We start from the raw sequence: 23,119 nt of genomic DNA, 5'->3' as shown, positions 1-23,119 counted from the left end.
CTAATCATTCAATGGACTTTAGATATACTCTTTCATCCACTGAGATTGAAAATCATACAGCAGATTAAGAGTTTGTTGGGACGTTTGAGCACGTGCAGCTCACATTTAACATCATATACCGCACAATCACTTGCATTGCATTTACTTTCAGTATGATAAGGTTTGTACATTCATTTATCAAATTTTATGTCTTCATCGTGTATTCTCTTGAATTGATAAAGCTTGGTGTTAATTACATTACTGATATGTTTGATGCTGAACAGAATCAACCCATTTTAATCTGCAGTCAACTTGAATCCGAACAACCACCACATCATCCGACAACTTGCACATTCACCATGGATCCGGACAATGAACCAGCCGAAGAAAGTCTTCCTTCAGTAAATCTGCTTCAACTAAACAATACTGAAGAATTCCCTGCACTTTCATCCAACCCAAAACTTTCCACACAAAAACCCATCGCCACCCCACCTAATTGGGGATCTTTATTTGCTTTGCAAGTGTCCAAAACATCTCAACCTACAAATCATTCTACACTTCCACCTCTTCCTGTTACGCCCACCAAAGAAATGAAATCCCCCAAAGGTGATTCCGGCAGCGAAAAAGAAACCCTACTTTTATCGCCCAGTACAGCAGAATGTATGAGTATTCTATCTACCGAAACTGGTGAAACGGCTGTTGAGGGAGAAGATGCCAATACTCCTTGGGATTCACCGACTCAAAATGGAGAAGTCGATACTACTATGTCGAAAGACGGAGAATTAGACAATGGATCCACCGTGCTTTTCCCGAATTTCATCGCAACAGAAACATCAAGCCCTTCACAAAAAGAAGTTCTTCCTCCATTTCAATTTCCAGCTGTAGCGGCAGAGTCAGAAAGTTATATTTACAGTGCTTCACCAGAACCCATTAAAACCAAAAATATGGAGGTTGAAGAACTATGCGAGGCAGAACGCCATGATACTCCTTCTTACATTAAAGGAGGTTTACCTTTATGGGATGTCGTTGTAAATGATCCACATAGAGTTATTCACGCCATCAAGCATATGATGCATGGCATTGTTGTTATGAACAAAGCAAAGGGTGCACCACCCCACGAAATCCAAGATATCGTAAATAGTCATCTAAGCACTTTGAGGCAGATTGAGATTTTAACAGAGAGGGAAGGGCTTGCGAGATTAGCACTTGAGATGAAGCAGGCAGCAGACAGAAAAGCACGATTGGCTTTTGAAAATGAACGTGCTGTCACTGCCAAAGAGATGAAGTCTTTAAAGTCTTTAAAGTCAGCTACCAAGTTCAATCCTGACGCGGTAAGTTTTGATCTGCTGATGTCTGCCGAAGAGAAAAACTGCTAATTGTGTCCTGCAGAAGCCTTTTGCTCCGTCAAAATTTGTGGCTGCAGATCTCAGGTCTCCCGCACAATCGTTTGCATTAGCACCTGCTATACAGAACCCATCTCCATTGAAATATTCCGTTATTCAACAACCGGGTTTTATGGTAGAACAAAGTCGTGCTCCATCTGCACAAGTTAAATTTCAGCCACTGCTCAACAGATCGAGAACTTGGTCTACACATCGCCCTGGGAACATTTCAATTGGTCCGTACAATCATTTTAATGCATGCAATCAGAAACTACCGACACCAATATTCCTTCAGCACGCACCGTCGCCCTACTTTATGGCTTCATCTCAGATCACATCGAATTCTCTAATTTATTCGGATATTCAACAGGAAGACATCATCCAGAATCCTCCCCATTTGCCAACTTCAGTGGAAGATCAAGATGAAACTGGTGGAAATGATAATATTTTGTTGGCAGATAAACCGCTCCTGCGAATACCTATTCCAGGAAAGAAAGATCATAAGTCTACTCCTACCTCACCGACTAAACAATTATCTGCAAACACTTCACTCAAAGCTACAAGCACCAATACTAGTCCTCGGAGAAGGGTCTTCAATGTTCAAACAACCTATCAACAACAAAAAGCCTATTCACAAAAGCTATTGTTGAAGAACTTTGTTCCTGCAACAGCCACAGCAGATGATATTAAGAGAGTTGAATTGCAGCTTCCGCGAACCCACCGCCATATATGTCCTTCTTCTTTGTCTTCTCCCGACTTTCAATGCCCAAAGCCAAATTGTATGCTTCAGCGCATCTGCCCAGATTTCACAAGCGAAAATGGCTGCTCATTTCGACCACCTCCTCTCAGCGACTGGCCTTGGAACTACCCACCCAGAGAACCCCCGATCAATCAATCTCAACAATGTCCATACGTACATATTCCAGGTACCTGTCTCCATTCCCTCTCTTTTTTCCGTATTCAATCAGAATCCGAACCTGCACCCTACCCTGCAGTATCAAACCACTATTGTCCCGTCCCTAAGTGTACTACAACCCGCTTTCACTCTTGGGGGTGCGCCAAAGATTGGAAAACAGGATTTGCAGTTAATGGCATCACACCTTGCGCTCCAACCCAGAATCAATTTTCTCTTGCAGAAATCAACACGGAATGGCGATGGAGAGTTTTGATGGAAGGTCTGCGATTTGCACATGAGAGAGGAGAATACGGTTGTCAAGGTGGACCTGTGCCGGTCAATGCGTCGTTTCCAGATAGTCATAAGGGTGCAGATTCGAGGAATTGGGCGCCGGATATTCCCACCGAGAAGCTCAAGGCGGATTATAAAAATGCGCACATGAGAGAGAAAGAGAGAGGTCGCTTGAGAGGTGGTAGTAAAATGGGGGGAAGTAGAGGACGTGGCGACAGAGGCGGTTCTTCCGATACGAGACGAGAGTTTGCGAGGGAGAAATCGACGAGATCGGCTTGAATATTGCGGAGCTTATTAATTTTATAATAATCCGCATAAGGGAAGTTTCTGGACTAAGGATGATAATTTTTCGATCTTGGGTGTTATGGGCTAGGAAGGACAGGAAATTGTGAAATGGGGAGTTGGATGAAGATACTGTTTGATATGGTTTTGTAAAGATACCCGTGGCGTGCGACTTCGCGTTTTGCTTATGTTTTCTTTTTCTTTTCTTCTTTTCTAGTTTACCGTTTTTCTCTTTAGTTCTTCTTGTATCTAAGACATCAGATAGAGCAGTCGATACTCCGCAATTTCTTTGTGGTTGTAGAATATAAAGAATGGAGTACATGTTACAAAAATGAAAAAATGAAGACCCTTCTAAATCTTAAATGTTCATCGATCCATCACTTCTATCTACAAAAAAAGGACTCTCTAAATCTATAACCTCCGCAGTCCCCTCACTTCATCCATCAAATCAATCACATCCACCATATCCCTACACTCCATCAATCTCATCCTCTCCTCCTTCCCCAACAACCCATTATTCCCCCCATTCTGCGAACGATCTGTGCCGCACATTTCGCTTAAATGATGCACCACGAGTTTAAACGGTATAGGCTGTTTGAGCACCTGATTCATAAATACATCGACGCATTCCCAAGGGGTCGATGTGTAGCCCGCGAAGAGGGCGGGATTCTCGAGAAGTCCGCGGGCGGACATAACGCCAGAGACACCAGTGTGCGAGGTATGATGGAAGGCGTCAGAGAGAGTGAATATGTCGCCGTTAGAGAGGGTAGGGACGGTGGTGTGGGCCGTGAGAAGTTTTATAGCTTCGAGATTTACGGGGTGGGAGGAGGGGGTTGAGCGCATGCGGCCGTGGATGGTGATGAAGTCTACGCCGGCATCTTGGACGGTTTTGATGAAATCTATCGTTTCTCTGGTATTTTTGTTAGCGATGATTTTCTACTCCTTTCTCTCTTCATTAGGAAGCTAAAAATATATACCGTAAATCCCGATGAATTCTAATCTTCACACTGACAGTTTTCTTTCCCTCAAACCCACCTCTCTTCAATGCACTTTTTGCTTCCTTCACCATTTCCGCGACAAGTTCTCGCTTGTGCATTAATGCGGCGCCGATCGAACAGGCGCAGGCCCAGGATTGTGGACATCCGCAATTTATATCTACGCCATTTACGTAGGGGCGAGGAGGGTGGTGGAGCGGGAGATTTCGAGAGGGGAACAGACGCCGAATTGGGCGATGGTTGGGCCAGAGGTGGGGGAGGTTGTGAAATCTGGGGGCTAGAGTTAGTGTGTGGGAGACAGTGGAAAAGAGGCTGTGGGAAAGACTGCGAGAATGGTTGTCGGGAGTTGTGGGTCAAGATGGGGCTGGATGCAACCTTGCTGCTGGAGGATATGCAAGTGTGCATATGGGCACATCTCGATGAGATTTTCTGTTCAATTGAACTCATATAGCCTCTCTGCGCTTTGATTGCAAGGCATGCTAACAACGAAAGGACATATGATATCGCGAATATGAACAAAGACTTCTCTGTTGCCGCTGATCGATACTCATCAATCTTGACCCAAACACGATCAAATAGACAGACCTAAACTCCTTCACCTTGCCATAAATCCTCACCCCCAAATCGCAAGTCACTCGACTCCACCCCCAAAAACAACTCTCAGCTCTCATCGAAACACAATAAAAACCACGTGCTCACCCGAATCACGTGCAAAAACACTGCGATTAAATTCTTTTGCCAAAATCTGCTCTCATCTCATCTCAGCCCATCTCTCTTCATATCCATTCTACCCGCATCACCAAATTCTCCAGACGAAAAAAATAACATACCATCGGGGTCCAACAAAGATCAACTCCATACTGCGCGACTGTTTCTCGAAAAGCAAGCTATGTCTCATCAGTCGAGAATCGAGATGCGGTAGTACAAGAGAGAACTCTTACTTTACTATAGCGCACCATAGGTGCACAGGTATAGAGAGGTCTTTTTTCTTTCTGCGCGATGGAGAAGAGGGTGAGGGGACTGGGAGGGTTAGTTGGTGTTTTTCAATGAGGGGGGTTTGAGGGATAGGTGAGTGAGTGACAGACTTTATTTCTAAGGCGGGGTTTGGGGCAACGCCATTGTGCTCGGTGGTACTTGTCATCTCTTTCTTCTTAATGTTTTTAGACGATTGGGCATTTTATTTCGTAAATAATATAGGGAGAATATATCACGTTTTGGTATCATGGATTCTTTGGTGAGGAGTTGCGAGGAAATGTTGGGTGGTGGCGATTTAGTGCGTTCGGTAAAATTTCTAGGGTGTTTTTGGGCTTTGGGATTTTGTGATGGTGGTTTATCAGAGAGCATTCGATATGTTTGTGTGTATCGCATCAACCATTTCGACTAACAAATTATTCTAATCAAACATTGCCATGGTAGATTGCACAGTTAGGGGTTTCAGCAAGGTAATGGCTGTATCTGCACCATCTAAAATATTAGCGTTGTCCATTGAATTCTTCCCTGCGATGGGCTTGTTGATCTCACGATCCAGCCAAGATCCGTACTGTTCGTCGGGTGTCAAAGTTGATCATCCAAAAGAATGAAATAGGAAGTATATCGATTGCTTTCGGTACCTAGGTAGTGTTGGAGTTCTATCTCTCATTGGTATAATCAATGTCATGATTGTGGTATTACAAACATGGTCACTTCCATATTGAACCGAGTCTTCATGTTCTGTGCTTTTGATAGCATTGTCATTATCCTAATTAGTCCGCAGGCTACGCTCAAGACCCATTGTACATCAAAATCACATTGATCCTGCTTTCCATCGGAACATCATTCATCGCTCACTAATTGCGCGATTGGCGACTGATTATCCGGAACTGTGAAAAGATTCGTCCAGACAGGTCTCTACCTCCGTGCCCCATTGGTGTTGCAAGCTTCGGCATTTCCTTATCGTGTGGCAACATGACGCCTCGTCCCTCTCCATGAACTTTGAGACGGTCAACTAGAAATTTTTAGGCTAACGTGTGCTCCTTTGAAGAATCTCGTACTTTTGATTGACGAAAAGTACTCCACGGCAATATCTGTCTAGCCCCCAGGTTCGGAGAAATCTAGAGGTGAACTTCGTCTGTCCAGAACTGAAGAAGATGAGTTCTTCTACCGGACATCCCCAGGGATAGACGCGCTCGAAAAAGAATTTAATTCTATCCGAATCATTTCCCGTATCGACCGCCAAAAACTTCACGCCATTCTCGATGAATTTCTGGGCAAGATCGTACGCAGCACTCCGGTCATCATCATGAAGTTTCCTGAAGTTATGTACCTTTCCAACCTTATAATCAGAGACACACAAACTATTGGTCCAAAAATCCTCGACGTGGTCTATGACGATCCTGTCAACTTTCCAGTTTATGTACGTTCTGGCCGGATGCTCAGGTACTGTAACCAATCGCGCTTTTCCCTTCGAAGTTTCCGGAACCCACTCCAACAGCTTGTAATACTCCAATCCTTGAGTGCGAGCTTCCGTGCAAGCACGAAGGACCGCCGGTACAGTGCTTGTGCACTTATATCCGAAGTCTTCGCTCCATCTTGGGTAGCCTTCTCGTTCCTTCCATGGCCGATATTTCCCAATAATGATATTTCTGGGGTCGTTGAAGATCGCCAGCTCCCAGATCTTTGATCGAAGTTCCGGGAAAAGCTTCGGAAATAAAGTGAACGTGGTAAGAGATGTCGAGTTTTGTGGCTGACTTGCTACAGAATTCTTTGTTTTGGCCATTCTTGTCGTTTAAAAAATGCAACAAGTGCTGAAGGATAGAGTGTATCTTTGGTCTGTTGATGCTCGCAAGGCAGTAAGTAAAGTTATGTCTATTTATCGGTCGATGCCTACCGTATTAGAAGCCACCGCGAATACTAATGAAGTTTTGTTTGTGGACGAACTCATGATGCTCGATCAAAAATTAATATTAATGGTGATTCGCACGACGAGGAGATAAGAAAGGGAAAGAGGAGATCAGGAAGGCTAGAGGAAGGAGGAACCAAGCAAACCCACTAGCATGTCGACGGTCGCAAAGTCTTGAGGGCTTTAGTCCTGATTTTACCTACCCATCCTATTTTTACAGACGGCGCTGCCTCAGAAGTGTGCTTGAAAGTAACCCGATTGAAAGATTAGAAAAGGAAGGAAGTGTCCATAAACACACCACTTCACATTCTACATGGAAGGATAAAAAACACATAGAATAAACAGTATAGAATTCCGAAATAACCTCGATATCAAGCTGCACGGTTGAATGGTTTGTATTATATGACTTCATCTCGATATATCTATAACACAGGTTGTTTTGAGATTGGTATGTGGTAGTAATAGAACGATATCGATTATATAGTTCAAAAGTTTTGAAATGAATGATGGTATATCCGCCACGTGACTTTACGGGGTAATCAGATCTATTGTCATGTACAGGAACGAGGAACGACCCAACTTGAGCATTAAACATTGATCGGAATTCCCTCAGTCTCCTTTTCCAGAACGTACTTGACAACGGCGCAAAATCAAAATAGACCAAGACACATTGTCGGCACGTGATCCAAGATTTTTCAGCTTCGAATCCAATATTGCGTTCTTCTCCTTGAGCTGACCGAGTGATGTTTTCGGGGCTGATGATGAGTTGTACTCGGCTCGATCCTCTCAAGTCAGCCTTGCACCCGAAAACGCATTATCAATAAATACGTGCAGGCCGTGATTCGGGATCTATGTCGGAAGTGAAAATATGAAACTTTAATGATCGGAGAGATTGCCAGTTTAATCTTCAATTCTCCTGTTGTGCAAGCTGGGGTGCTAGCTAGCTCATGCCGTCTAAAGCGTCTGCATAATTGGCAGAACTTTAGCCAAAGAATGTGATGCTTTGGCATATGTTGACACCGCACACCCGCTGCAACACAGCAGCTCAAAGTAGCAGATCTTATTTTTCATTGGAGTGATTGACGGGCTCGATCTAGCGAAAACTCAATGTTTCTTGGGGTCGCCGTGGCTCACATGAGAATTCTTCGCCAGTAAATTGAGAGATGTCTCCCACACTGTCGGAATCCTCTAATTTATGAGACATGATTCCTAATCAGGTGAATCCAGCTTCAATTTAGATGATGTGAGAGATGAACCACGCGGGTCTTTAGATGATGTCGATGTTGTGACTACTGATGTAATTGAGGAAATGTATATAAGAAGAAGCTGAGAGACACGATGATGCTCATATTTCCTTTTGAGTTCCTGCTGTTATGGGGTAGATTTAGATCCCCGGATTTTATATTATTTCATTGTTGAACAGGCCAATATATGGTCCCTTGCCTATCGTTGCATTGGCGATATTGAGACATTTGCAAGGTGTTGAGGAGGTCCACCGTCCATACATGCACCTACGTCTGCATTCCCCACCCACTGAAGCCTGTAAATTAAACGAAGATAACGAATTGATTCATCCATTGTGTGATGAAGATGGATCCAAATCCGAGGTATGAAAAGCAAAAGATACCATTCAATTACTCTTGTTTTCTTTACACTTTGGCTAGATGAAAGATTCAATCTCTCAATTCCTTCCATCTCGAGTCTGCTGTTTCTCCTCTTTCGAGAAGGCTCCAACTTCGGGTTGCATTGTTCATCTCACTCCCGCCACAAGTTCCGAACTCAAAGGGCAACGAAACAGTTGGAACTTGGAGTAGGTAGCACTTGGAAGTTGGTGGACGAATGGAATAGTACGTCAAGATCAAGATGATATATAACCAGGCCTCGTAGCACTGTTCAGTGTTCCAATTCGGATTCCACAGAAACATCCGTTTAGGTTCAGGGTGCTTTTGTTACTCATCGATAGTAGCATTTAATCTTGGTGTGCTATTTATTTCATCCACCATCCATTGCGTGAGAGGGATGGAGCTTACACTTGGAACTTGGAGGCAATAAAGGCGGCTGTGCCTTAAAATAGTATGATTCCTCTATGCTCTATCAGTGGTTCGTTTGTATCGAATGGGGAATTCTACGTCCGTCCCTCCACTGTTTCTGCGCTTTAGCCATTGTCTGGGATCACCTCCCTGCACATAAACGCTCCACCCTAATCTTATTCTGCATCTCCTACTACCTAGGCGCGCGATCAGTACTCTTTTACGGCGTCGGAATGGGGTAGGGCATACGGAAACGGAAAAGACTCGAGCACATCAGGGTCGTGTTCTTGGGTTTATCATTTGCAACGATATGGCTAGTTATGGCTGACACTACATTTTCTCCTTTAGAACCACGACTTTTTCTTCATCCTCTTCCTCTTCCTCTTCCTACCCATCTCACACAACGTACACAGATTCATTTAATTGTTTGCGAAAGGATCAAACACCACATTCACTCAGTAGTCTGCGAAAGGATCAGACATCTCACATTAAGGTTAGAAACAACCGAAAGGATCGAGACATCTTAAAGAAGCGGCGAAGATCCAGCCAACACGATACAACCTCAATCTCTTATCCTACATATAATACTCTCAAACTTCCTGAAAACGATCTTATCATTTGGGAAGGAATTATATGGGAAATGCAATCACCACGACAAACCACTCGACCGGCATCGGCAGGAAGTACGAGTACCTTTGATTCAAGACCTCGAAGTCCATTGAGCACCAGTGCCTCAATTGACGATTTATCCAGCTTGGCCAGTGATATGTCGTCGGTGTCGAACAATTACTCAATCAAATCGGCATCAAGAAGTACGATTCAGGTAGGACCCACAAGGTCCCAAACAGATCCAATCTCCAATCGATATGAATTTGAGCCCAGACCACCAGTTCGAACAACCCTCCTCGAGCCTCAACGGTTGATGCAGGAACCTGTATCTTGGACGAATTTTGTCTCGCAGCCATCTTTAGGAGAGGGCTTGCTCAAACTTCCCGAAGAAATACTTTTGGTCATTCTGCGGGAGCTCAAGAAATCACATCTAAAAGCGGGGAGCCTAAGTTGTGCAACATGTTGGATGAGGGATCTGCACAGTCTTGGATTGAGCAACAAGAAATGGTGGAGTGCTGCAAGAGTTATTCTATATGAAGACATACAGCTTGTTGGAAGCGATTCGAGTTTGCATATGAAGAAAAAATACAAGTCGAAACATGGAATCAGGTTGAGACTCCTTCGTCGAACTCTTCGAAGTCAACCAGAACTCGCCAAATATGTCAAATCATTGAAAGTTCCTTCAATGCCAGACTCGGCCAAAACGAAACAAGACCAGGATGAATACATGGATTTGGTGGCTTCAGTGATCATGGCATGTCCAAACTTGGAACGCGTCCCAGGAGTCTATCAGCCATACGACCATGAATTTACGAAATTCTTCCATGCATTAGGGACACGATCGAAACTCGTCGAGAAAGTTTGGATTATCGAACCAAGTCCAATACGTCGTCTTTACAATGCATCTGATGAAATCGAAAACCCTGTGATTGTACCAGGCCCCTTACGCTCTGAACAATATCTCGATTTCTTGGGTCTCAATTCGAATTGGCCACATTTGCAAACACTCGTTCTTCATTGTAGTCCCGGTGGCATGATTGATTCACCTTTATTCACTGATATATTTGGACGTCTTCCATCGCTTCAGGATCTATATATATCGAACTTCCCACGTACTTCTTTCAATGATGAAAACTTGCTTTCTCTTCCAGCTCTCAAAAAACTTCGACTCGATTCACTTCCAGGCATAACCTCAAATGGATTAGCAGCCTATGCATCATTACCTACTTCAGCTAGTCTTACCTCACTGTCTTTAATATCATTGCCACTCCGGTCGCTCGCCATCCTCGCTCGATTTTTCACTCATCTGAAGAACCTCAAATCATTCTCTTTATCTCAGGGTCCTTCTCCTATGCTCAATGACCAGAATGATATCTTTTTACACCCTTATCTTGCCTCGTCCACTCTCGAACACCTTCACTGGGAAATTACGAATCCTGATGACGACAAGGCTTCTGAGATCCTTGCTAAATCTATCACTTTCTCCGGATTTCCCAATCTAAAGTCTATTCGTGCCCCAACTGACTTCAATGGTATGCTTCAAAGGCTTTGCAAACCAAGGTCAAGAATTGAATTACCAGGAGACAAGTATCGAAACATGGGGGTTGGTAACCCTCAGAATCGAGCGGCGACTATGCCTGCCACTATACCCGTAATACCTCCACCCAATCGCCAATCGATATTCTCTCGACAGAGTGAGCGCCGCGATAGTGTGATGACTGGAAAATCCTCCAATTCGTCTTCGCTGTCTCTTGCATATGAAACTCATATAGACGGGAGCGGCAAACATGAGATGATGAGTTTGTTGAGTGCTCGACATGCTGCTCAACTTCGGATCGATACTGCTACAACACCACAGTTTGATATAATAATTTGGGATGATGATGGACAATTCCTCGAGAGGTTCAAGTTAGGAACTTTCATTGGAAAAGTGGAGAGTAAGATTGTATACAACTTGAAGCCAGATATTGAAGGCAGTGATGAATCTATCATGAGTGTCGAAACACTTTTAGAGAAAGGAGTAGAGTCAAAGTCTAGTGATGGTTGTACGGGAAGTTGGAATATAGATCTAGACTCAAAATCGAAAGATAGAAAGAAGAGAGATTGGTGGTGGCATACTGAGAGGGAAAGATGGAGAGAGACAAAACTGGCTACTTTCTTTTAATGTTGATTCTTATGATACCCAGGGTATGGTGTTTATGTCGAAAAGTTTTATGTCTATCATATTTTGGAAGTTGGGAACTTATTACTATTGGGTATTATATACTGTAAATTTAATATTAATTATTGTCTTTCAATTCATTTTTTGATATCTTATCAGACTTATCTGTACTACTTTTCCTTTGGTCTTTCATTTTTCACACCAGGCATATCTTGAGCTTGTGTTAACAGCGTTATAAGATTGACATGAATGACAGTTCTCAACTCTCATCCGAACTACACCCCTTTCTCTTGACATTCACTTTCACAGCTCAGCCCCCTCACTGCCTGGCTCGAACTTAGCAGCAGCCTGATCTTGAAAGATCTTCCGATTTCTTTTCTACTACCTCCTTTCTCGCTTTCCGAATTTCTTTCAATACACAGCCCACCATACCAAAATTCGAATTGTACAGTACAAGACAATCCTTTCGACAATATTTAAAGTACTGGCTTCCACCAGCTTGCACTTTTTTCTTTCACAGATTTTGATTTGATTGATAAGATAGAAATTGTTGCAGATTCATCTTGTCTTGTTTCTTCTTGTCGCTTGTCAAGTTGTCGCAATAAATTCTGTTTGCACATTTACAAACAAACCCGAGCAACCCCTACCCAACCCGACCTCGAACAGGAAATCAAAGTCACTCCTCAACAACCTGATCGATCTATCTCAGAACTTCGATAAATCCTCGGCCTACACACAAACCTCTCACACCATTCTCCATGACCAAAACAAAGATGTCTCTCCCACTCCTCCCAAAGCGCGGTCTCAGCCCTCGCGAAGTCACCGCTCTCCTCGTCATGGTCGCATCCCAACTCATCATCGGCGTCATGATGCTGCAGATGATGATGGCCAATCAAGGTGTTAACAATGTTGGTTTCACCGAAGTTCTTCGTACCGTTCCACCCCCTTTCGAAGGTGCACATTGCGAGGCTCAGATGAATGACAAGAACGGAATGAACCTCAGTGGAAATGTCGACTGTAGCAACTTTAAAAAAGACGAAATGATGAAGCCTTTCAAGATGGGTCCAGGAATCGATGTTTCGGAGTATTTGCTGAGAACTAAAATCGACATCGGTAATCGGATGACATGTCATCGAACTTTTGTGATGGAGAAAAAGAGTTCTCTGATTAAAGGGCTTTGGGAAGTTATCGAGGGTATCTACGCACTTGAGGAAATGGCTGCGGTTTCTAAGAGTGACGATAGCTCTGCTCGAAATTCTGGCGCTCAGCGCGTTTTTCGAAAGGGAGAGGCGGCTACAGATGGTGTCAAGGAAGATTGGGAGGTCGTCAAATTTGCGCAATATCCTGCACATCCCGCTGCAGAAAACAATCAATTCCGCGCCGAGATCTCATACATGGAGGATCGAGTTACCAGGTTCCGCAAGTCGGTGGAGGAAATCATGGAGAAGAATGATGTGGAGGGAGTTTTGAATATGGTTCGGAAGAGTTTGAAGGGGTTTGGATCGAATGAACAATTTATGCAAGGGGAGAAGAGTGATGGAAATTCTGAGGAGAAAATGAAGATTGCTCAGAAGAGTAAAGATAAAGTTAATCGCGCATTGTCCGGTCTGTGGGAGATTTTTCAAGACATGGATGAGGAGATGAAGGATACTGAGCGCTGGTTGAGAGATACAGAGGCGGCTTTAAAAGACGTTGTACATGAGTTTAAGATGGAGTGGAAGATTTGAAATGATGTGGTTTCATATGATGTGATGGGGTGTCTGCGCGTCCAAGGGACTTTGATCGATTACTTGCATACATACATACACACGCATACGACTAGATTGGGCTACGATTATTTGATTTTTCAGATTTCGGTTTCTGCTTGCTCTTTTTACCTTTCGACTCTGAGCTTGCATCGATCGTTTCGTTTGCATCTTACGTTGTTGGAAAGATGATTGATGGCACATTAAAATATGATACGGTTCGATGGGCGGGGGAAAGAAGGAAGAAGAAATGAAGACGACTTTTGTACAATACTCCTCACGAACAATACATGATAAGATAAGATAAAAAAAGAAGAGACTTACTGCGGATTCATCCTGCTGGAAGATTCGAGGAGAAAGGAAAAGGGATCAGATACTTTGTGTAGTTGTCTTTGGTACATCTCATTTTCGTTTCGCACACGAGATAGATACCTGGTTCTTTAGTAAACTAGGGATATCATAATGATAATTGTACCACATTACTTGGCTTGATCTATTTGTGTCTGTGTGTGTTTGTACTGTTCTTTTCACAGTAACCACAGGTAAGTATTCATTTCATTCACTTCCATCTCCCTTCCCAAACCCCCAAACATCACGATCCACATCCCCCAATACCACCACATCACCTCCCTCCATCCAACCCAACGCAACCCGAAAGCAATCAATCCACACTCTCCAAGCCCCCAACCCCCAACATCAACTCCCTAACCCCCCGAACAGAATCCCATCCCCACCCTACAGAACACACCTCACCCCACAGGACACTCTTCAATCCCCGAATGCAAATAATCAAAACTCTGCACCAAGCCCGCAAAATGCGCCAGCGCCGCAAGTACAACCATGCAATGCAGGATTTGATGACTATTCCCGTAGATATCGAAACGGCCTGGGTAGTATTTTTCTGGGATCTATTGTGCGTGGTTAATTTATGTCTCTTCCTTTTTCCTGCTGCATCCGGATTGTAATTCCAAGTGCATTCTACATCGAGCCTTGCGCACTAACACTTCACACCTGGGAAACCTTGCAAGATTCCAGTTCCCAGATGTACAGCTGCATCGGGGAAACACAGAACTAGCAATAAGATAAAAAATAGAAAAAACTCACCCGCAAACTATAAGCCAACGCCCCCACAAAATTAAGTCCCGCCATACCCACTATCCAACCCAAACTCAATCGTTTGTACTGCAACGCAATGCCATAAATAATAATCGAATGAACGATGAAAATTACAGCCGACAGACCCAAGGCTGCATACATGAGGGTGCGGTAGGGACGGAAAAATGGGGTGCGGAAGGGAGGAACGAGGGTGAAGAGGGTTAGGGCGAGAGAGAGGAGTGTGATCTGGGGGTGGGGTTAGCGGGGAAATGAGGAAAAAGGGAGACGAAGAGAAAGAGAGAGGGACAATGGAAGAGAAGGGAGAAAGTACCATAGACCAGTAGATTCTTTGTAGTTTAACATCACATATAAATCCGTGATAGATAGTCGCAACAGTACTTCCCCACATCAGAGCCACGATACCGAGATAATCGAGCTCGATCCAGAAAGCTGCGGTTTGGTGACTATGGTTATTGAGGGTATGATATCTGCAAGTGCAAATCCAGAATCAGCATCAGGTTTCAGAATGAGGAGCTAGGATAGAGGTGACATCTGATGGAGAATATGGCGATATCAGAGGCCAGAGATGAGGAAGAAAGGGATATGAAAGGTATGAAGATACAAAGAATGTAAAGGATGAGTCGAAAGAAAGGGGGGTGATGGAAATCCCCATGCGAAAAACATACACAAAGCTCAACCCAAAACAAACCGCCACGCCCCCGAAAAACAATGCAAAAACCACAAGATCTGCTGTCGCAGCATCGTTGTAGCGAGGTAGTAATGTATGATATATATAAATGGGTAGGAGTGCGAATAGTACTGCGCCTATGAGATGGGAATGTATATTTACTGTTTGGGTTTTCTTATTAGTTTGAGAGATAGATAGATATGTGAGAGGAAGGAAGGGAGCAAAGGGGAGGGAAGGAAGAAGATTTATTACTTGTTTCATTGTGCAGATGAAATACACTTCTGAAAGATCGGAGTGAGGATTTGGTTTCGGGTCTAGATGAAAGAAGGGGTTAGTTTGGTGCGAAGATGGGGTGATGGGTACATATATGTATATGTAATATTTTGACAGGAAATGAGAATGAGAATGCGAGAAAACGTACCGATATCCAGTAAGAATATATTCATTATCCTGTCTCCATTCCGCTGTGAGGAATCATCAGTAGGAATACTTCTCAACTCTTCACTTCCCATAAACCTTCGCAAGCAGATTCGCACCATCGTGATATATCCCGCAACATGAACTCCAAAGAAGAAAATCAGAAGAAGAAAAAAACTCACAAACTTCATCCCACCTCAAAATCTTTCCCATCCTCTCCTCCCCTTCATTCCCACTCCCATCCCCATATCTCCCCACATCTCCACCCTCTAACTCTATATCCTCATCTCTAACCAACACCTCCAAACCCCCCATCGACAAACCCGTCGCATTCCTCTTCAACCCCAACTCCGCATCATCATTTTTCTCCCCTCTCTCCTCCATATCCCCATCCCCATACAAACCCACACCCCCAACCCTACCCCTCCCAATAATCAACGCCTTCTCCGGAACTTGCACCTTATCCCCCTCATCCCCCTCCTCTCTCGTCACAATCAACGTTGTAGCCGAAGAAATATGTCTTACATGTTGTCTTGCCTTACCCATCCGATTTCCACTCACAATTTCATCTCCATTCCCATTCTCGCCAGCATAACCATTTCCATTTCCGTGAACATTGACATTCTTCGCATCCGCATCCGCATCCTCATCCAACCTCTCATTCTCTAAATCCGATGCGAAAAAAGGATATGCACCTGCATATCCATATCTTCCCTCATCCTGCCCTGACAAGGAATTTGACATATCCTCTTGAATTTGAAATCCCTCTTTCCCTTGCTAGGAAAGATATGAGAATGAAAAGCAGAGAAAGCAAGGAAAAAGAAAGAGAAAAAAAGGACAAGAGAGGGAGAAAGATTTCAATCCTTCAACTTGACAAAAAATGAAGCACCACCTATTTTCAAAAGATCAATCATCAATTTTTGTTATTATTTAGGTTCTTAGATTTGATTTTCTCGAAGCTCCGGGCGAACAAGTGACACGAGGGTAAGCAGGTGAATTTTTATTTAATGATTGGCAAGACGAAAATGAGAGTGTAGTATTTATGGATTCCAGACCTTGTCTTAGGACTGTTTGTGTATGCAAATATTGATATCTTTCAATCAAGAATGAATCTCGAAAAGAAAAGGGGAGAACAGATAGGTTGGCTCACTGGTTGGTGAAAAGAAATAAAATCCCAGGTCGGGACAAAGTCAAGTGTGGACCAGAGATCATTAAGTATAATCATTCCTCTATCTGCTATGGACCTTCTATCCCTCTATCCCAACAGCCCAAGCCTGCGAGCACCGTTTTGCTCCGCCAAACCGTATGATGGGCCTCAAATATCTAAGATAACGATTTTGAGGTCCTGCGAAGACATGTAAGCAGGTAGATCCTACCAAATTAAAGATTTTTAAAAAATTAAATTCTCATATCACTCTAAGCAACATGTGCATTTAGTGACAAGATTAAATCTGCCTGCTAAACCTGAGTAGCTAATATCGTGTGTGAAAAGGGGAACGAAAGCATGCTAGAATATTTTTCATGATCGTGATGTATTGTCACGAAGACGATTGTTGGAACTTGCGTAAGACAAAAGGTACATTGTCGAAGACTGATCTGACCAATAGTATAAGAAATGAAACTAACTTTTTGGGGCAAGAGTGGGTGCTCGATTAATCTGCCACCTGTTGGTGTCCCAGACTAGGCGCTTAATGTAAAAATTGCGACGAAACCATTTATACTCCTGTCATCACCTGACTTGATGGGAGCTGTGCCTAGTTAAAGATAATCCTTCTTGGGTTGAAGGTTCCAGTATATTTTCTGGTCATATCCCCAGTTCATGTAACGGAACAGAGAATCTCAAGTTAGAGATTAGTTTGCCTCCAATTAGCATTTGAAAATTGCGGAGAGGCAATTTCGCTGTCCCTAAATAGTAAGGTCATAAATAGAGCAATAGTTATTTCAAAATGCAGTATCAACATCCCCATATCGTCGATATGTGGTCTCATGTAGTCATGATTGAGGGGCTCCAGCGTATCGTCAGACTATTCAGGTACCAACTGGAGGATCGACAATTGCGCCAGAAATGGGATCGGCAGTCAAGTCAGTGCCCCTTTCCACTTCTCTAGTAAGTAATGCCATGCCTCTGTCGGCAACGCTGACTATATTTTGTAATTCCCTCAATGCCCGTTCATTGTTATTGTGGAAGACGCCATCAATAGATTTTTTGTAGTTTGATGTTGTGTTGTGATTCTTTTGATATATTTCAGCATCGTAAGTATTTGGATCAACTTCAGCATAGGTTGACTTTTCATGTGGATTCTCCATTTCAGAAGATGTTTTGGATACCAACTCGAGGGGTAGCGAGGCGTTTGTACCCATGACAGCTTCCACAAACCTTTGATCAAAAGATTGATTGTGTCCAGTAGGGTCGTCAAGATCATAATTGGGATGTTCCGAATCAAGGTCTGGACTGTAATCATCATAACCAAGTTTACTGACTCGAAGAATCTTGAGATTGAGACCTTCAGTATCTCGAATGGCTGGAGCAACCCATGTGCATTCCTCAGGCTTCTCGATATTTTGGTGACCTATCCATAGACTGGTATTCTCTCGATCCGTCGAACCATTAACTTTCAGACCGATATCATTCAAGTATAATTCTGTCAAGGAATGACTGGTTTCCTTGATCAAAAGCAGCAGCATCAAAGGGTCTAGGTCCATCCGTTTTAATTCCAAACACCTCAACTTGCTAAGGACAAGTCTTTTGCTAGGATAGTATGGGAGGCACCGCATGGTCCACTGTTCGTTAGTCATCCTGGACGCGACTCTTTTATTTCTTATACGTTTGGTGGTTTGCGCCACGTTCCATCCAATGATACACAAGGTTTCCAAATCCTTGGCTTTCCCAATTAACAACCAGAAATTTCGAGCAAAAATTGTTTGTAGTGATGTTCTGCTTTCTTGTCTCTTGAATGATATCACTAAGCTTTTCAGATTTTCAAATACTTTGAAAGCATTTTCGACATCGATGTGCACGTTGCATAGACTATTGATCGTGACATCAGTGATGTGATCTAGAACCAATGTATCTATTTTCTGGTGTTCCTCTGGACGACTCGCCGCACATGCTAGAGTGTTCGCGAATAATCTTGTAGATGTCATGAAAGAATTGCTGACAACCTGGAATGGTAGGTTGATCTTAAGTCGAGTGATATCTGGGCCGTTCTGCATGACTCTGCGAACTAGACGACTGTAATCCTCCTCTGTAAATGTTGTCTTGTTGAGGCAATATGATCGAAGGGAGTCAATCAAGTCTGCCATCTCAGGAACTGCAGCATAGATAGCGTTGAAGGTCTCTTTAAGTTGATCGATTTCATCTAACAGATGTGTTAGCTCTGAAATGCCTCGCTGATAGATAAAATGATACAGCGCGAACAGTATATAGACTGCTCAATGCGCATATAAAGTGACGTGATGCGATTGAGGGATGAGGGGAAAGGTATCAATGCATACCTGTATCTCGAGTTATCATCATATCGATGTAGATGGAGGATGACAATGAAGCTAGATCTTGGAGAGTTTTCAATTCATCTGGATTGTCATCGATATTTCGGAATCGGATGAATCGCGAGAATTCCAACGAGGTTGTCTTAAAGATTGATGATTTTAAGCCCTGATCGAACGCTTTACATACTAATCGCAAATCCAAAAGTTGGGATTTATGATCGCGACACATCTCGATATTCTTCTGAAGAATCGAGTCAAGAATCTCAGGCGGAAGTTGATCCATGATGTCGTTGGATGCTCGTTACACCGAATGTGATGGAGTATTGAGATGACGTTTATTTTAGATTTTGAAAATGATAGTATATTTGAAATCTGTGTAGTTATGAGTAGGAAAGGTTGGGTGTGAAGCAGTCGTATTTTAGCCAGTCAATTATCACTGTAGGTGGTAGAGTAACAGTTGTTAATGGAGTCGCGGTACTGAATTGGAGTGGTGATGTGGTGTTCTTGGAATTGTTTCGTGATGTGATTGGAACTTTGACAATTAAATAATTTTGTGGGGAAGGCGAACAATCACAGCCGTGCATGCAAGGCTGACCAATTAAATGATGAGGCTAGCGACCTACCTGGTAATATTTGAAGGTATTATTAGCTAATAACTAGTTCGTTCGTCCTATGAATGGATTTAGTACTGTTGTCACCCTTTTACCTACCTAGCACGTGCCTAGTACTTAACACAGCTACGGATACATATATCGAATGCTTTCAGATGAGATCGAGGAATTTGCATCCGATTTTCACCGTTGATGATATGATTATTAAGTAGATCGACGCGGTCTCAAGACTAGCTACTGTGTGCTTTATCTACCTTGTATTGGTCTCGTGAAATTCGACCGAAGTTAGGCACTCAAACTATAAACGGAGAATATTCAACCAATGGTGAGCCTAACCGCCAGCCACATCTGAAAGCCAAGACGGCTTCTTTGATAAGGCTGTGTGTATTATAATGTGTGTCTACTCTGCGTGTGAGAGCCACGAAGACCGTGTATTTTACACCACTTTGAGCACTACCGATGGAGACCAAACGAGGAAGGTGGACCACTGTTATTGACGAATGAGTTCTTGGGAGAAGGATCCCCTCGATTTCGGTATATCTCTGTATCGTCACATTTCAACACTATCCCCTTATCTCATTGTGTTCTTTTACTTGCTTTCGAAACGACAGCATATGCATCTTGAGTAATCTCAGGAAAAGACAACGAATCATTGCATGAAGAAGACCAAGCAGTTATATCCACGTTCCTTTTCCGATACGCATTGCAGTATTTGACATGCAGACAGGAATTTAGGAACTGTGCACAATCTGGTGGTGGCTTCAAAGGCATACGGCCTAGCTTATGTACAGAGTACTCTTACAACAACACGGTATGCAAGAGCTCCTTTTTGGAAAGGGCTCAGCAGGCTTAGCAGGTTGGAAGAAGTAGATGTATTTCGATTCAACAATTCCGGACTCCACAGCCCCTTACTCTGAAATATCGAGTAAGGCTTCGGAAAATTATCTTATTTCACTGATTGGCAATTTCAAAAATACCATTGCCAAAGTCTACGAGAAGTTAAGCATTGCTTATTATGTCGGCATGTACATTTTCACGGTATCATCATTTCTTCAACATCTGTCGATATCTTGGCATCAAATCTCGGATGTGAGACTTCCCCTGCTGAGATCTACGAAACATCGTTACATCCAACCAGCATAGATGTCTCCACCAGGCCACATAGCTACCCACATGCTATCTCAACAAGCGCGGAACATTCGTAATGATCTCTTTCGGTTATGACAACATTCAAGGATTTAAGGATTTTCGAAAATCGAATCTCGGTGAGATTTCTCTTCAATCATAACGTATCAATCCGACCGACCCGAAGAGGTACAACATGTACCCACAAAAGGAACGATTATGTGAAGTAGAGTATCCTTTGCAAAGGTTTCAAGTTGGAAATTTCTCAGAAACACGAGCGGAAAGCAAAGACGTTTTAAGGGCGATAAAGGCATTGCGCAGAGGGGAATAGACAGACCCATGTTCTTATGCCTAAGGGATGTTTAAGGGGCCAAACAGAAAGCTTGGAAGAGCACAACATATTATCTATCGCCTTGGCTAGGGATTTCTTTGAAAGCTGTGCGATTGCACAATTATCGCCCACTTTCCATTTGCGCTGTTCGGACCTCACGCCAGCCTGCCTGCGCTTCCTCGTACTGGTCTGCATGGCGGCCTGCATATAACACATGCAACATGTCAGAATCATAGATAGATCAAGGTAATGAACGTCAGGTAATACGTACGACATGTTCAGCTAAAAATAGAATTTTGTTGGTTAATTGGATGCTTGGTATCAATCCATTGCGAGGCGGCCATGATAAGGGGAGGGGGGTTAATGAATGAAGAGGAAAGAAGTACGAGCCGATACAGTCAGTTTTTTGAAACCTGCATACATATATACACACAATCAATCGCACAGTATGTCCAATGAAGTGATGAGCATTCGCTACTGACGACGGATGTGTAATAGAATTGAGCACAAGTACACTTGTGTATATACCTAGTAGTACACGAATAGGTAGGTATGTTGAGAAAAGGCGATGTCAGGATTAATTATACTTTGTAGATATGTATGTACAAAGTATATATGATGCCTCGTATATATCAAGGGTCTATTGAGGTGTCCAAAGATCTCTCAAGATACCTCAGGAGCTCAGGCAGATCCCTGCTCTACTCTACTCAACACTTGGTCTTTCTTTTCCATCCAATTGTGTGCTTGGACTCATCCTGATTCCGAAGTGCCGGTCTGAATGAAGGACTTTAGTATAATTGATGAATGCACGTTTGTTCTCTTGGACCCTGGATATTTGATACGTGAAGCCCAAGATTTCTCTGTCCGGAATATACCCTCTCCCTATGTACTCGATGGCGATGTTGACTGTCACTTCCTAGATATACATACTACTCGGTCTTGTACCGATGCTGACTGATGTTATGTTGTGTTATGTGGTGTTGTATTGTGTTGTATGTAGTATATATGGTGCATCCTTCCGATCCCTATCTTTTTGTGAATTCCCATGAATCTACGTATTGGGAATGATATTAATCCATCATCCCCTACCTAGACAGAATGGAATAATCTCGATATCAAGGCAAAGACGAAAGACACACCCAATAGAACTATCCTTTTCCATCAATTAATCCTAAGCCCAGCCTCATTGAGTTAACCAAAAACACTCCACCTTCATTCATCGCTCACTCAGGGTCAACTACTAGCCATCACTCATCCCTCATCGCTATCAAAATCCACGTTTTTAATTGATTGAACCATGTTGATTTTATCGTGATTTGGTCGTGAATTTTCAAATTTCTTTTTCTTTTTTCTCCTCCTTCTCCTTCTCCTCCTCCTCCTCCTTCTTCTCTTCCTTCTCATTCGCTCTCCTCACTTTCTTCTTTCTGTCTCATGCATCTTCATCTCACCATCATCGTCGTACATCCTTTGACGCTCTCCTCTTTTTCTTCTCCATCAAAAATCTTCCTTTTAACGGAAACATCTACATAAATTCGACATTCGTTTGTGCATACATACTTCCTTACATACAACTTCCTCCATACTATCCTATACCACCTTCCCCCATCAGATACGACATTTTTATATCGTGGTTAATTAATTTGCGACAATCCCGGAAGTGCCTATCTTACCACTACCACTACCACTACCACCACCACCACTACTACCACCACCCACTACCACTACCACCCACTACCACTACCCACCACATTCATATTCACATTCGCTTTCACCTCAACTACGCGGATTCCCAAAGAATTACCAACCCAACACCTACCTCCTACTTATTTGTACATTCAAGTCGAATCGATTCATTTCAATTTCAATCCAATTACTTCTTTCCTCTATACAATTCTGAATTCCTACAAGAAAGAAGAGGAAAAAAGTACCCACAATCGTTTAAATTCGAGAGATTGTGAAACGGAAGACTCGGGCACCATCCTCCAACAGCCTTCCGTACCCTATCACCCTAGCTTTTGAAAACATATTCTATTCCAGAAGGAATTCAATCTTGGAAATTTACTCAGCCTCATCAAATCAGTCGACATCTCTGCAGGTCAGAGAACGCGCGACTAAT

General features: G+C 43.1%; 7 protein-coding genes across 7 annotated transcripts; 3 read left to right on the top strand and 4 right to left on the bottom strand.

Annotated features, from left to right (window-relative positions):
- Nucleotides 1–338: 338 nt before the first annotated feature.
- Bfra_010418 (uncharacterized protein) lies at nt 339–2,826 on the top strand (the record flags this gene model as incomplete). The annotated part of the gene is made up of 2 exons (XM_037340750.1): nt 339–1,310; nt 1,369–2,826. The coding sequence occupies 2 exons, from the start codon at nt 339–341 to the stop codon at nt 2,824–2,826; spliced, it is 2,430 nt and encodes an 809-aa protein (XP_037186393.1).
- Nucleotides 2,827–3,240: 414 nt separating this feature from the next.
- On the bottom strand, nt 3,241–3,925 carry Bfra_010417 (putative dihydrouridine synthase protein; the record flags this gene model as incomplete). The annotated part of the gene is made up of 2 exons (XM_037340749.1): nt 3,241–3,739; nt 3,807–3,925. 2 exons carry the CDS (start codon nt 3,923–3,925, stop codon nt 3,241–3,243), a joined length of 618 nt encoding a protein of 205 aa, XP_037186392.1.
- Nucleotides 3,926–3,993: 68 nt separating this feature from the next.
- Bfra_010416 (putative dihydrouridine synthase protein) lies at nt 3,994–6,579 on the bottom strand (the record flags this gene model as incomplete). Its single annotated transcript, XM_037340748.1, has 5 exons — nt 3,994–4,094; nt 4,524–4,569; nt 4,655–4,711; nt 4,766–4,844; nt 5,855–6,579. The coding sequence occupies 5 exons, from the start codon at nt 6,577–6,579 to the stop codon at nt 3,994–3,996; spliced, it is 1,008 nt and encodes a 335-aa protein (XP_037186391.1).
- A 2,793-nt stretch (nt 6,580–9,372) lies between these two features.
- Nucleotides 9,373–11,505, top strand: Bfra_010415ca (uncharacterized protein; the record flags this gene model as incomplete). The annotated part of the gene is made up of 1 exon (XM_037340747.1): nt 9,373–11,505. The coding sequence occupies one exon, from the start codon at nt 9,373–9,375 to the stop codon at nt 11,503–11,505; it is 2,133 nt and encodes a 710-aa protein (XP_037186390.1).
- Nucleotides 11,506–12,275: 770 nt separating this feature from the next.
- Nucleotides 12,276–13,229, top strand: Bfra_010414 (uncharacterized protein; the record flags this gene model as incomplete). Its single annotated transcript, XM_037340746.1, has 1 exon — nt 12,276–13,229. The coding sequence occupies one exon, from the start codon at nt 12,276–12,278 to the stop codon at nt 13,227–13,229; it is 954 nt and encodes a 317-aa protein (XP_037186389.1).
- Nucleotides 13,230–13,996: 767 nt separating this feature from the next.
- Bfra_010413 (putative hemolysin-iii channel protein) lies at nt 13,997–16,191 on the bottom strand (the record flags this gene model as incomplete). Its single annotated transcript, XM_037340745.1, has 5 exons — nt 13,997–14,155; nt 14,352–14,588; nt 14,674–14,830; nt 15,452–15,494; nt 15,630–16,191. The coding sequence occupies 5 exons, from the start codon at nt 16,189–16,191 to the stop codon at nt 13,997–13,999; spliced, it is 1,158 nt and encodes a 385-aa protein (XP_037186388.1).
- Nucleotides 16,192–17,475: 1,284 nt separating this feature from the next.
- On the bottom strand, nt 17,476–19,219 carry Bfra_010412 (uncharacterized protein; the record flags this gene model as incomplete). Its single annotated transcript, XM_037340744.1, has 2 exons — nt 17,476–18,806; nt 18,943–19,219. The coding sequence occupies 2 exons, from the start codon at nt 19,217–19,219 to the stop codon at nt 17,476–17,478; spliced, it is 1,608 nt and encodes a 535-aa protein (XP_037186387.1).
- Nucleotides 19,220–23,119: the final 3,900 nt, after the last annotated feature.

This window comes from Botrytis fragariae, assembly GCF_013461495.1.
Source record: "Botrytis fragariae strain BVB16 chromosome Unknown tig00000797, whole genome shotgun sequence".
NCBI classification, from domain to species: Eukaryota; Fungi; Ascomycota; class Leotiomycetes; order Helotiales; family Sclerotiniaceae; genus Botrytis; species Botrytis fragariae.
Note: the sequence above shows the minus strand (reverse complement) of the source record. Positions and strands in the feature narration are given on the sequence as shown.